A 14862-nucleotide genomic window follows, 5' to 3' on the forward strand; every position below is an offset into this window, starting at 1 on the left:
ATTCACATTCAGGGCCGGCTCTACCACCATTTTTGCCGCCCCAAGCAAAAAAAAAAAAAAAAAAGTCGCTCAGACTGCCGCCCAAACTGCCGAAGCAAAAAAAAACGCTCGGACTGTGCCGCCCCAAGAATGGATGGAATGCCGCCCCTTAGCATGTGCCGCCTCAGGCACGTGCTTCCTCCGCTGGTGCCTGGAGCCGGCCCTGTTCACATTTGCTACATCTCTACCATGACACAGAATGTAAGCAGTCTGCAGCAAGTGTGCAGTGTTCTTCTTCACTTTGTTTCTAGAGCTCAAATTATACTCTGTCCGATATCCCTCAACTCTTCTTGAAAACTGAAAGCTTCATAATTTTCCTAGCTTCCCCATGCCATCAAAGTGTGAAACTTAAATTGATTTCTGTATGATTGGCAGACCCACCCACTAAACAGCTGGGTCACACCTACATGCTGTCATTTGGCATATCAACTTTCATACATTTCACAATAATTTCAGAAAAATAGTGTCTTCTAATGAATATTTTCCCATTTTAATTTTATTGCGTATTTGTATCTTTCATGTTTTTATACTTTTGATATTCGTTAACAATTTATTATCCACGTGCATCATTTCATGTTGCGGAGAAACTAAATGGATTCTTTGCTTCAGTCTTCACGGCTGAGGATGTTAGGGAGATTCCCAAACCTGAGCCAGCTTTTGTAGGTGACAAATCTGAGGAACTGTCACAGATTGAAGTGTCACTAGAGGAGGTTTTGGAATTAATTGATAAACTTAACATTAACAAGTCACCGGGACCAGATGGCATTCACCCAAGAGTTCTGAAAGAACTCAAATGTGAAGTTGCGGAACTATTAACTAAGGTTTGTAACCTGTCCTTTAAATCGGCTTCTGTACCCAATGACTGGAAGTTAGCTAATGTAACGCCAATATTTAAAAAGGGCTCTAGAGGTGATCCCGGCAATTACAGACCGGTAAGTCTAACGTCGGTACCGGGCAAATTAGTCGAAACAATAGTAAAGAATAAAATTGTCAGACACCTAGAAACACACAAACTGTTGAGCAATAGTCAACATGGTTTCTGTAAAGGGAAATCGTGTCTTACTAATCTATTAGAGTTCTTTGAAGGGGTCAACAAACATGTGGACAAGGGGGATCCAGTGGACATAGTGTACTTAGATTTCCAGAAAGCCTTTGACAAGGTCCCTGACCAAAGGCTCTTACGTAAATTAAGTTGTCATGGGATAAAAGGGAAGGTCCTTTCATGGATTGAGAACTGGTTAAAAGACCGGGAACAAAGGGTAGGAATTAATGGTAAATTCTCAGAATGGAGAGGGGTAACTAGTGGTGTTCCCCAAGGGTCAGTGCGCGGACCAGTCCTATTCAACTTAATTATAAATGATCTGGAGAAAGGGGTAAACAGTGAGGTGGCAAAGTTTGCAGATGATACTAAACTGCTCAAGATAGTTAAGACCAAAGCAAACTGTGATGAACTTCAAAAAGATCTCACAAAACTAAGTGACTGGGCAACAAAATGGCAAATGAAATTTAATGTGGATAAATGTCAAGTAATGCACATTGGAAAAAATAACCCCAACTATACATACAATATGAGGGGGCTAATTTAGCTACAACAAGTCAGGAAAAAGATCTTGGAGTCATCGTGGATAGTTCTCTGAAGATGTCCGCGCAGTGTGCGGAGGTGGTCAAAAAAGCAAACAGGATGTTAGGGATCATTAAAAAGGGGATAGAGAATAAGACTGAGAATATATTATTGCCCTTATATAAATCGATGGTACGCCCACATCTCGAATACTGCGTACAGATGTGGTCTCCTCATCTAAAAAAAGATATACTGGCACTAGAAAAGGTTCAGAAAAGGGCAACTAAAATGATTAGGGGTTTGGAACGGGTCCCATATGAGGAGAGATTAAAGAGGCTAGGACTCTTCAGCTTGGAAAAGAGGAGACTAAGGGGGGATATGATAGAGGTATATAAAATCATGAGTGATGTGATTTAAACTCTGTCAATCTAAAGGTTTGGGAGGTGTTAGAACCAAGAGCATAGATGCTACTATAAAGTATTATAAGTTATATTTCCATGGACAGCAGGTATCATAGACTGTGAGAGGCTGTGCCTCCCCAAACAGCCAGGTGTGGCCCCACCCACAATCCGCCCTCAGACCCCCCCATCCTGCTTCCCACTCGGTGTTGCTCCAGTCCCCCTGTGAGGTATCCCCAGATCAGACTGGTGGCATGCCGCCTGCCCTCCCAGCGCTCCGAGGCTGAGGAGGCTGGAGCTGCGCCGCCTGCCCTCCTGGCGCTCTGGGGCTGGGGAGGCTGCGGCCGCAGCACCCACTCTTCTGGGGCTGGGGGCACTAGCCTGCGGCTGAGGCCAGCGGTTGGAGGGCTCTGGACTCTGGCAGGGGGGCATGGAAGGGGCAGGGCCTCGGGTGGAAGGACGTGGCTGGGGGCTAGCCTCCCCCAGCCTGTGGTTCACGTGCCACCAATGTATATTTCCTTTTGGTAAATATATGTCAATTAGGGCTGTCAAGTGATTTAAAAAATTAATCACGATTACTCGCACAATTAAAAAAAATTAATCGTGCGATTAATCGCACTGTTAAACAATAAGAGAATACCATTTATTTAAATATTTTTGGACGTTTTCTACATTTTCAAATATATTGATTTCAATTACAACACAGAATACAAAGTGTACAGTGCTTATTTTATTTTTGATTACAAATATTTGCACTGTAAAAAACAAAAGAAATAGTATATTTCAATTCACCTAATACAAGTACTGTAGTGCAATCTCTTTATAATGAAAGTTGAACTTACAAATGTTGAATTATGTACAAAAAATAACTGCATTCAAATATAAAACAATGTAAAACTTTAGAACCTACAAGTCCACTCAGTCCTACTTCTTGTTCAGGCAATCGCTCAGACAAACAAGTTTGGTTACAATTTGCAGGAGATACTGCTGCCCACGTCTTGTTTACAATGTCACCTGAAAGTGAGAACAAGCGTTTGCATAGCACTGTTGTAGCCGGCATTGCAAGATATTTACATGCTAGATGCGCTAAGGATTCCTTCATGCTTCAACCACCATTCCAGAATACATGCATCCATGCTCATGACGGGTTCCGCTCGATAACGATCCAAATCAGAGCAGACCGACACATGTTCATTTTCACCTTCTGAGTCAGATGCCACCAGCAGAAGGTTAATTTTCTTTTTTGGTCGTTTGGGCTCTGTAGTTTCCGCATCAGAGTGTTGCTCTTTTAAGACATCTGAAAGCATTCTCCACACCTTGTCCCTCTCAGATTTTGGAAGGCACTTCAGATTCTTAAACCTTGGGTCGAGTGCTGTATCTATCCTTAGAAACCTTCTTTTCGTTTTGCCAAATCTGCTGTGAAAGTGTTCTTAAAACGAACATGTGTTGGGTCATTATCCAACACTGCAATAACATGAAATATATGGCAGAATGCGGGTAAAACAGAACAGGAGACATACAATTCTCCCCCAAGGAGTTCAGTCACAAATTTAATTAACACATTTTTTTTTTAACAAGCATCAGCAGCATGGAAGCATGTCCTCTGTAATGGTGGCCAAAGCATGAAGGGGTATATGAATGTTTAGCATATCTGGCACATAAATACCTTGCAACACCGGCTACAAAAGTGCCATGCGAATGCCTGTTCTCACTTTCAGATGACATTGTAAATAAGAAGCAGTCAGCAGTATCTGCCGTAAATGTAAACAAACTTGTTTGTCTTAGCAATTGGCTGAACAAAAAGTAGAACTGAGTGGACGTGTAGGCTCTAAAGTTTTACATTGTTTCATTTTTGAGTGCAGTTATGTAACAAAAAAAAAAATCTACATTTGTAAGTTACACTTTCACAATAAAAGGATTGCACTTCAGTACTTGTATGAGGTGAACTGAAAAATACAATTTCTTTTGTTTATCATTTATACAGTGCAAATATTTGTAATTAAAATCATAACATAAAGTAAGCACTGTACACTTTGTATTCTCTGTTGTAATAGAAATCAATATATTTGAAAATGTAGAATAACATCCAAAAATATTTAATAAGTTTCAATTGGCATTCTATTGTTTAACAGTGCGATTAATCATGACTAATTTTTTTAATCACAGTTAATTTTTTTTAGTTAACCGTGTGAGTTAACTGCGATTAATCAACAGCCCTAATGTCAATAGCTTTAAACTTTCTATTATTTTTAGTATACATTGGGAATGAACTTTTCCACACATACCCCTTCTGCAGAAATGGGCCTTCCTCAGAAACCACATTCCATCTGGCCTAAGAAGTCAGAATTGTCAACTCAGTAACATACATGAGATCCAGTCTGCTGAGGGCCTTAAATGTCAACTATTAACTTACAGTCAGTCCACACACCAGCAGTCTGATAATGCAGAAAGCAAAGTAGTGTCCTGGCAAAATCTTTTCTGCCAAGACATGGTAACAGATCTGCATCTTTGTCAACCCAGTATGAAGAAAAGGAAGGCAGCAGAATTGGATTAGTGCAAAGGGATGCATTAGGGTCACAAGTTCAAAGTAGCCACATTCTCAAAACAAAACCAGCTTTGAGCTGATTTGACAAAAAGCCTTCTAATATCAGCCACAGATCAAGGGCTTCACACTGGCGGCATGTTACACTAACTAATGCGAAATGCTATTCACATTACACCTCCTACTTAAACCAATAGGCATAATTTTGATTGTTAGAATTTCCTCTCTTTCACTTCTTTATGTGTAATTGCATATCTAATACGTAACTGTGACTTTGACCTGTGCTTGAACAGCAATTTTATATGTTCCTTTCTTTGCTTTCAACTATTTCAAAAATTTTCCGTATTGTTCCTATGCACTCCATGTGCGAATGTGCACACCATTAACAGATGGGATTTCATCATTTGAGAACCTCTTGGCTAATAATGTTCTTAGAGTATTTGTCTGGGTCATAGCTTGTGTTACCTGTTTTGGAAATCTTTTTATCATTGGAATGAGATCATTTATCAGAGCTGAAAACAAGATGCACACCACGTCTATCAAAATGTTGTGTTGTAAGTATATATTAGTGGTATTATTTTTAAATCAGACAGACCGTTGTACTATGTACATTAGAGTATTCAACCATTTACATTATAGATAAAAATATAAGCAATGCATTAACTTTGCTATTTTTGTCCCATTTCCCAATATTCTAAATATAAGCAGAAAGTTGCTTTTAACTCTTAAATTCAAATGGTCAAGATGTATAAGAAGAGTCTATGCAGCCTAATGGTTTCACTTTATTAATTTTACTGTTAATTTTACATCCAAGAAAACAGAAAGGTTAACCAGTGCTAGACTGGCTATTGCATGCATTTTGTGATGTGCCATGCCATCTTATTCTTCTCAGTTTTGGCACCAGCAACTAGTAAACTTCACTGTGGTTTATAAATTCCATGTTCATAATTAGCCAGAAAATTATATTGACTCCAAATTAATGCACCATATTTTGTCTAACAATAATTTTGGAATTAAGAGCCTGCATTTGAACAATATTAACACAGGGCCAAATTTAGATCTGCTATAAACAAGTGCAACTTCTTTAAAGTCAATTTATACTGGCTTCCGTTTATAAAATGAGTGTGTGATGCTGCCCTCTTCTAGCCTATAGAGAGGATACGGAATCTGATTCTACTTCCAGGCTAAGAGAATTCTCCCTTGGCTCAAGTAGTACTAGCTTGTAGTTTCATCTCCCTATCTGTATGTGATTTTCAAATGAGAGGTGTCAGTTACCTGCCTTTCACAGATTTACTACAGTGCCATAACCCAGTATTCATGGCATGATCTCAGACTAGGGTGACCAGATGTCCCGATTTTATAGAGACAGTCCCGATTTTTGGGTCTTTTTCTTATATAGGCTCCTATTACCTCCCACCCCCTGTCCCAGTTTTTCACACTTGCTGTCTGGTCACCCTATCTCAGCCACTTCCATCAAATTCATTCTGATGCCACAAACTCTGGGTTAAATTACATTACTGCATATGTCAGCCAGGATCTGGCCAATTCTAAGAACATTTTTAGTATATAAATCTTTAAATTTAATAACTATTTTTAATAAACTGTGAACATTTCTTTTTAAATAGGTGCTGATTGTCTGATGGGTGTGTACTTCTTCTCCATTGAAGTCTTTGACATTAAATACTGTGGACAATATAAAAAAATATGCTGTGCTGTGGATGGAGAGCTTACCATGTCATATCATGGGTTTCCTGGCCATGTTTTCTACAGAGGTCTCTGTCTTGTTGTTGACATATCTGACTTTGGAAAAATATTTAGTAATTGTCTTTCCCTTCAGTAATATCCGACCAGGAAAGCATCAGACAATAATAATCCTTGTATCCATATGGTTTATTGGATTTGTAATAGCAATAATCTCATTTTGGGATGAGGATTTTTTTGGAAATTTTTATGGAAAAAATGGAGTTTGTTTCCCACTTTATTCTGATCAAACAGAAGAAATTAGAGGCAAGGGGTATTCTCTTGGGATTTTTCTTGGTAAGTTTAATATTTTCATACATCTTTATTACTTGTTTCTCTTATTGCACTACAAAAACTGATTTCCAGACTACAGAAAACTCATGTATAGTAGATATATTTTTACAGTGGTCCCAATGATTGTTCGCAGGCTTCCTGCTTCTGAAGTACTTAATTTTTTTTTCCTGCTAGTTTTTGTGTCTTTTACTAGTTGCTCTTCAAATTCCTTTTTGGCCTGTCTACTTATACTTTTACACATGACTTGCCAGAGTTTATGTTCCTTTTTTATTTTCCTCAATATGATTTGACCTCCTATTTTTCAAAGATGTCTTTTTGTCTCTACCTTCCTCTTTTACTCTGTTGTTTAGGCATTGTGGCATTTTTTTGGTCATCTTACTGTTGTTTTTTTATTTGGGATATATTTATAGTTTGAGCCTCTGTTATGGTGTTTTTAGTTTCCATGCAGCTTGCAGGCATTTCCCTCTTGTTATCATTCCTTTTAATTTCCATTTAACTAGCCTCCTCATTTTTGTGTAATTCCTCTTTAAGAAGTTAAATGCTACTCTGGTGGGTTTCTTCTACATTCCCTCACTTACAGGGATGTTAAATTTAATTAAATTATGTTCACTATTACTGAACAGTTCAGCTATATTCACCTCTTGATCCAGAACCTGTGCTTCACTTAGGAATTGCCTCTCCCCTTGTGGGTTATAGGACTAGCTGCTCCAAGAAGCAGTCATAAATGGTGTCTAGAAATTTTATCTCTGCATCCCATCCTGAGATTACATGCACTCAGTCAATATGGGGATAGTTGAAATCCCCCATTTTTATTGGGGTTTCTGTTTATTTAGCCTCTGTAATTTCCATGAGCATTTCACAGTCACCATCCTGGTCAGGTAGTCAGTGGCATATTCCTACTGCTATACTCTTATTATTCAAGCATGGAATTTCTATTCATAGAGATTCTATGGTACTGTTTGATTCAAGATTTTTACTATATTTCACTCTATATTTTATTTCACATATAGTGCCACTCCAACACCAGTGCAACCTATTCAGTCATTCCTGTATATTTTATACCCTGGTCTTACTGTGTCCCATTGAGAATCATTGTATCAGCAAGTTTCTGTAATGCCTATTATATCAATATCCTCATTTAATATCAGGCACTCAAGTTCACCCATCTTAGTATTTAGACTTCTAGCATTTGTAAAATTTGTCACTATTTAGTTGTCTGCCTTCATGTGATATAATTGAATGGGACTACTTTTTGTTTGACTGTTTCTCTTCAGTTCCTACCTGTACTTTATCAACTTCTATCCTCTCCTCTTTATTAAGATATAGATTATCCCCTTTAATAAATCCTCCCTTAAGGGATGTGTCTGTTCAAACCATGTGCTCCTCTGCACCTGTCAGCTTTCTTCCAGTTCTGACTTTAAAAACCCCTCTATGGCCTTTTTAATTTTACATGCCTGCAATCTGGTTCCATTTTAGTTTAGATGGAGCCCAACCTTCCTATAAAGACTCCTCCTTTCCTAAAAGGTTCTCCAGTCCCAATAAACCTAAATCCCTCCTCTGAACACCATAGCCTCATCCACGCATTGAGACCCTGAAGTTCTCCCTGTATAACTGGCCCTGCATGGGGAACTGGAAGCATTTTCCAGAATGCTACCACGGAGGTCCTGAATTTTAATCACTTACTTAGCAGACTAAATTTGGCCTCCAGGACCTCTCCTCTACCTTTCTACCTAATGTACCATGACCACTGTCTGCTCCCAGCACTGCATATAAGTCTGTCTAGATGTTTTGAGAAGTCTGCAATCTTTGCACCTGGCAGACAATTCACCATGCAGTTCTTCCAGTCATCACACATCCAACTATCTATATTTCTAATAATCAAATCCCCCATTACTATTACCTGTCTTTTCCTAATAACTTGGGGCCCCTCCCCCAGAGAAGTATCCTTAGTATTCCTGCACAATAATGGGGGCCCCTCTCCCTGGAGAGGTATCCTCTGTGTTCCTCTACCAGAGGATTTTTATCCAAGTCCACTTTACAGTCCACAAGTAGGAGTTGCATGCATATCAGCAAGGGAGGTTTAGGCTGGACATTAGGAAGAAGTTCCTAACTGTCAGGGTGGTTAAACACTGGAATAAATTGCCTAGGGAGGTTGTGGAATCTCCATCTCTGGAGATATTTAAGAGTAGGTTAGATAAATGTCTATCAGGGATGGTCTAGACAGTATTTGGTCCTGCCATGAGGGCAGGGGACTGGATTCAGTGACCTCTCGAGGTCCCTTCCAGTCCTAGAATCTATGAATCTATGAATCAGCAGGCATGATTTGGTGCTAACTCTTGCAACATTTTCTTGTCTCTCTTTATGTGCAGCTCTGCTCCCTCCATGCTGTTTGCTGCAAGAGAGGAGCACATGGCCCTTGGGGAGGCGGGTTGGATTTCTGTAATTACACCCTATGTTTGTAACATATACATATATTTGTTAATATATAGGTCATACTATGGAACAATAACTTTTAAATAAAGAGGTTCAATGGAAAGACAGAAAATAGTTGTTTATGAGAAGTCTTACACAGGAGGCAATTGAGAACAAACAAAGTCTTATAATGTATTTGTAATGAATTTATTATTGTCAAATTTTAATATCAATAAAATATTTATAAGAAATCATCCTCCACAAAAGAATTTTGATAGCCTCCTATTAAGCACTGAAAACAATATTGGATTCTTGATTCTTTAAAAAGGGACTGGGGGGGACAATCTAAAATAAACCCCAAAATTTGCAAACAGTGTTTGTGGATGGAATAATTGAAACATGTGAATCAGCAACCTCTACATTTTTCTTTTTTAATGAGCCAGTCCTACTGTGAATGCAGCAAAATTAAAAGTATATCTAAAACAGGTCCTATTTCTGCAACCCTGGTCATGCAAGTAGTCCTTACTCAACAGAATAGTCCCATGTATGTCAATGGGATATTTTGTATGAGTACAGACTGTTCACATAATACAGTAAAGTTTGTAGACTGGAACTCTAGTGAGTCCCAAGTAAAAATGACTAAGGCTCTGATTCAGCAAAGTATTTATATATGTGCATTGCTCATGTACTTAAAGTGATCATATACAAACCAGTGGGGCTACTTATGTAGCTAATGTTACACACTGCTTTAGAATCTTGCTGAACTGGGGCCTAAAACAAAAACAAAAATTATCTCTTCATTTGCCTGAGCTTGCACTAAAACCTCCTTGGAAGAGATCAAGATCTCGCAAAAAGGTCATTCTCTCAGTTCCAGGAAAACTGCCTCAAACCAAAATCTTTAAACTGAATAGTTTAGTGTAGCAAGAACACAGAAGAGAGCTATCTTCCCTCACCAACAACTGCTGTGTCATTTTATATTTACAGCTCATAACATTTGCAGTGAACATGGAAATGCAGTATTTCCCAAATCAGTGCTAAGTATAATGGGTTTTTCAGCAGGATGCCTCATCACAGAAGATTTCCATCATTCATATTTTGGTTCTGTTTTCGAAAAAAGAGGCGAGGCCTTCTTTGCGAGCTCATACCTGCCAAGTGGCATTGCCTGAAGCTTTTTTTTCTTTTTCTTTTAACTGAACAGGGGATTGCTACATGAGTTTGATGTAGTCTTTGGAAAGTTTATTGCCCTCACACTTGTGACTCAGGAGGGGAGTGTGATTCTGGACAAACATCAACCCTATATTTTTGTTTATAGTTATTTTTTGCCTGTTTTGCTAAAAGAAAACCTGGGAACAGTGACCAAGAGACAAAAATTGGGGATAATTGTTAAATATAAATATTTTGGCAGTGTATAAATGTGGCTTAGGGAATGTGGGGCAGAGGGAAGACAGTGTGCCAAGAGTTTGACTAATGCTCAGTCTTTGGCATGGTGGTGTGTATTCCATACTAGAGTTTTTATTTAGTTTTTTTATGGCTGCTTATTCCCAGTTCAATTTATAGCCTAGCTAGGGAAATGATTCCTCAGATTCTCTGTGTTAATCTTATATGACTGCTATTTTCTGCTATTATACTGCACCTAAGTTATCTGCTTTTGTAATTAGATGGTTTGATCCATTATGATCCCCAGTGAGGACTAGGTTGAATGGTGGTTGGGGATACCTGATTTTACTAATTTATAAAGTGGAAAGGTTTCAAAAGATTTGGAACCATCATGTTGTGCATACAGTGCAGCTATGTACAGGAAAGGCCCTAAGCCTTTGCCAGTCTGGGCAGAAAGCGTTTTCTGCACCCCATGGAGCAGCAAAACAAACAAATAAAATGACCAACTGGCACAGCGATATGGCACCCCCTGGAAATTGGTGCCCAGACTGACTCCCCTGCTTGCTGGCCCCTAGAATTGGCCATGGCTATATAATTGAATTATCTTATTATTGTTAGCCGTGTCCCTGCCCCCACTTCTTTCCCTCCTTTTGTTTGTTACATTCACTTTTGTCTTGTATAAAATTAGATTCTACACTCTTCACAGAATGGACCATGTCTTCCTATGTGTATATGTGAGGTGGCAGTTTGCAGATGATACAAAATTACTCTAGATCACAGGGTCCCCAAACTGTGGGGTGGACACCCCTAGGGGGGCACAGAGGACAGTTCAGGGGGGTGCAGCTGGGGCCTGGTTCAGCCCTAATGGGGGATGGGAAGGGAGCACCACCCAGTTCTGCTCCTGGCCCTGGCCAGTCCTGGCCCCAATTCCAGCTGCCAGCCTCGCACCCAGGGTTCCGCTCCCGGCTCCACACCCGGGGCCCCAGCTGCCGACCCCGTGCCCAGAGATCCATGCCCGAGACCCCAGCTGTCTGGCCTGCACCCAGGGATCTTCTCCCCACCACAGCTCCCAGCCCCGTGGCCGAGGTCCCGGCTGCCAGCCTCAGCCCCGCTCCCGCCCCCGCCCCTAGACCACTGCTCTAGATAGTCCAAAGCTGACTGCAAAGAGTTATAAAGGGATCTCACAAAACTGGGTGACTGAGAACAAAATGGCAGATGAAATTCAATGTTGATAAATGCAAAGTAAAGAACATTGGAAAACATAATCCCAACTATACATACAAAATGATGGGGTCTAAATTAGCTGTTACCACTGAAGAAAGAGATCTTGGAGCCATCATGGAAAGTTCTCTGAAAACATCCACTCAATGTGCAGCAGAAGCTGTCAAAAAAGCTAACAAAATGTTAGAGAGCATTAGGAAAGGGCTAGATAATAAGACAGAAAATATCTTAATGCCACTATATAAATACATGGTACACCCATATCTGGAATAATATGTGCAGTTCTGGTCACCCCATCTCAAAAAAATATATTAGAATTGGGAAGAGTGCAGAGAAGGGCATCAAAATGAGGAGATTAAAAAGATTGAAACTGTTCAGCTCAGAAAAGAGATGACTGACAGGGTACATGATAGAGGTCTACAAAATCATGAATGGTGTGAAGAAATAGACTAGGGAATTGTTATTTATCCCTTTGCATAACACAAAGGGGGTCACCCAATGGAATTAATAGACAGCATAACAAATACTTCTTCACACAACACACACTCAATCTGTGAAACTCATTGCCATGGGACTTTGTGATGGCTAAAAATATAACTGAGTTAAGAAAACATCTAGATATGTTCATGGAGGATAGATCCATCAATGGCTATTAGCCAAGATTGTCAGGGATGCAACCCCATGCTCTGCTTGTCCCTAAACCTCTGACTGGCAGAAGCTGAGGCTGGATGACAGTGGATGGACCACTCGATCAATTACCCTGTTCTGTTCATTCCCGCTGAAACATCTGGCACTGACTAGTTGGAAGACAGGATACTGTGCTAGATTGGTCTGACCCAGTATAGCTATTTTTATGTTCTTATGTTCTTAACAAAACCTGCATTGATTGCACTGGAAGAGCCATGAAGGCCAGCATTCCAGCAGATTGTACCACTATGGGCACAGGGGCTTAAGGCAATGATATTTTGAGTAATATCCTGAGTTCCTTATACACCATCACAAATCTATACACACACCCAAGAGTAATACATGTCTCATGTTTGCATCAGTAGCCAACCATATGGGGATAAGCTGAGTCCCTCTTTACAGTTGCCTTAGAGCAATGTTTAAACATGGTTCTGACTAAACTGTATTATAACACTGTTTGTCAGGGACAAATGAAAATTTGGGCTATAGCTTGGTTGTGAAATCATGTTTTTGAAAAATAGTCTAAACTGATTTGGGCCCCATCCAGACCAGCTACTCAGCAAAACTGTGTTATAAGAAGATTAGCAACAAGTGGACCAGACTTCTGTTTTTGGTTGCATTGTTGTAAATCCAGAGCAGCTCCCTTTTTTGAGAACAGAATTTGGCCCATTGCTAAAAGTCCACTTCTTAAACACAGATATGAAGCTAGTGTAGACTGGCTTTTAGAAACAAGTTGCAAATCCTGTTTTGTGCACATTCCTCTTGCAGTAATTTGTGGTGGGTTTTTGAACAGATCTAAGGTAGCTGTTCTGGGGCTAGTACAAGTATCAGCTGGGTTTGGCCCTTCCACAGTCACTATGCCATTATTTCATCGATATGCAGGATTCCTGCAGATACTTTGTGTTCCAGCCTTATTGGAGCATATCTAGTCAGGGGCTCAGACCTCTGGGAAATTCTGGAAGCTATCTGTTTCTATAGTAAGTTACTACAGAATCCTTCATTTTACACTATGTAACAGAGGGGAGTACATGTACATAAGAAGGCTTTGTGACAGCAGAAAATATATAGGACATACTTCTAACAATAAAAAGCTATCTATAGTGATGAATATTTATAATAAAGTTAGAAAGGAAGAAAGAATATAAAAATGGTGGGAGACAAGGAAGATACGAGGATATCCCTTTTATAGGATTTCCTGTTTTCGAATCTTCTGTTTTTCCCAACAGGTGTGAACCTACTAGCATTCATCATAATAGTGTTTTCATATGTCAGTATGTTTTACTCCATTCAAAAAACTGCCCTTCAGACATCAGAAGTAAGAAGCAACATTCACGTGGATGCTTCTATGTACTTCATACCAAAAGAAAATGCTGATTATCTTCTAAAGTTCTGTATTTCATTGTGATCTTTTCTAGGCACTGTCACTTTCTGGATAGTGATATTTATTCTGCCAATAAACAGTGCCTTGAACCCAATTCTCTACACTCTCACCACCACTTTCTTTAAGGAGAAGTTAAAGCAGTTACTGCAGAAACATCGAAGGAGGTCGGTTTTCAAAAATGACAGAAAAAGCTTGGCTACTTCAATAGTATGGACAGATGATTCCTTAATTCATGCCTCCTCTCTTAGACTTGGATTTTTAAACAAATAACTTTTGGGGGCTGAGTCAATAAGTTAATTTACGAATGATGGTTTCTCAGCAAGAGCATGAGACTTGGAAGTACCAGAATTAGTTATGTTAATCTTTTTGAGATTCATTTTGAAATGTCTTTGCCATTACCATCTTTGTATTCATCTTCCTGTAAGATAAAATGACAGCTGTTGCTTTTATCATTTCAGTTTCATGTAAAGGTTTCAGTGCAAGCACACTGTGTGTTGGGGCTGAAAATAATGAGGCATTTTCATTATTCATCCCACTCCCCATGAAGCCCTAATTCCTGATGGAATGGCAGAGACTAAATGAGCTTGTCCTTACAGACACTAAGTGGTGGTGGTGGGGGGGGAGAAGGGAAGAGATGAATTGGAGTAGGCATTAAATTTTACACCCTGAAATGTTTTAGACAGTATTATAAGGTTTGAGGTCATGCAGTAATCCTATTGTCAACAGGAAAATTGGAAGCAGAACTGGTCTAAAATGACAGTGCAGCTGTGACTTTTCAGCACTGACTCTCGAGGTCAAAATTAGGTACAATTCAGAGGGTAATGAGAGGTTGGCACCTGAATTTAAAAAGGCAACCACTGCATTTAGTCAGTAGCCATCTAAGGGTAGGATTGCCATTGGCCACTTCCGAAGGGATCACCAGATGACAATATGTCCTTTCAAATTTCTACTTCAGTGTACTCCCCTAGAAATACTGCAAAAGCGATTCATGCCAGTACAGTACTGCCGTGAAGCAGTGCCAAGCAGGCAAAAATCTGGTGCCACAGCTCATATAGCTAGGCACCTCTTGTCTCAAGCTACAGTTAATGTGCACTAACCCAGAAGCCACATGGCTTTTTTTTTTTAATTTGCCAAGTGGTGTCCATACTTTCACTCACTTCAATTTCTAAAGAATTTCTAAAGTGATTTTTGACAATTATACTAGTAATTT

At 39.6% G+C, this 14862-nt stretch overlaps 1 protein-coding gene across 1 annotated transcript in view; it reads left to right on the forward strand.

Moving 5' to 3' along the window:
- Nucleotides 1-13922, forward strand: part of LOC112118304 (relaxin receptor 2-like) — a 42106-nt gene extending 28184 nt beyond the window's left edge. The window contains 4 exon segments of the mRNA XM_029911982.1: nt 4865-5094; nt 6166-6236; nt 6238-6577; nt 13498-13922. Of these exon segments, the coding sequence (XP_029767842.1) occupies nt 4865-5094; nt 6166-6236; nt 6238-6577; nt 13498-13922 (1066 nt within the window).
- The last annotated feature ends 940 nt before the right edge of the window (nt 13923-14862 follow it).

Source organism: Terrapene carolina, unplaced genomic scaffold (assembly GCF_002925995.2).
Source record: "Terrapene carolina triunguis isolate 2854851 unplaced genomic scaffold, T_m_triunguis-2.0 Scaffold141, whole genome shotgun sequence".
Taxonomy (NCBI): domain Eukaryota; kingdom Metazoa; phylum Chordata; order Testudines; family Emydidae; genus Terrapene; species Terrapene triunguis.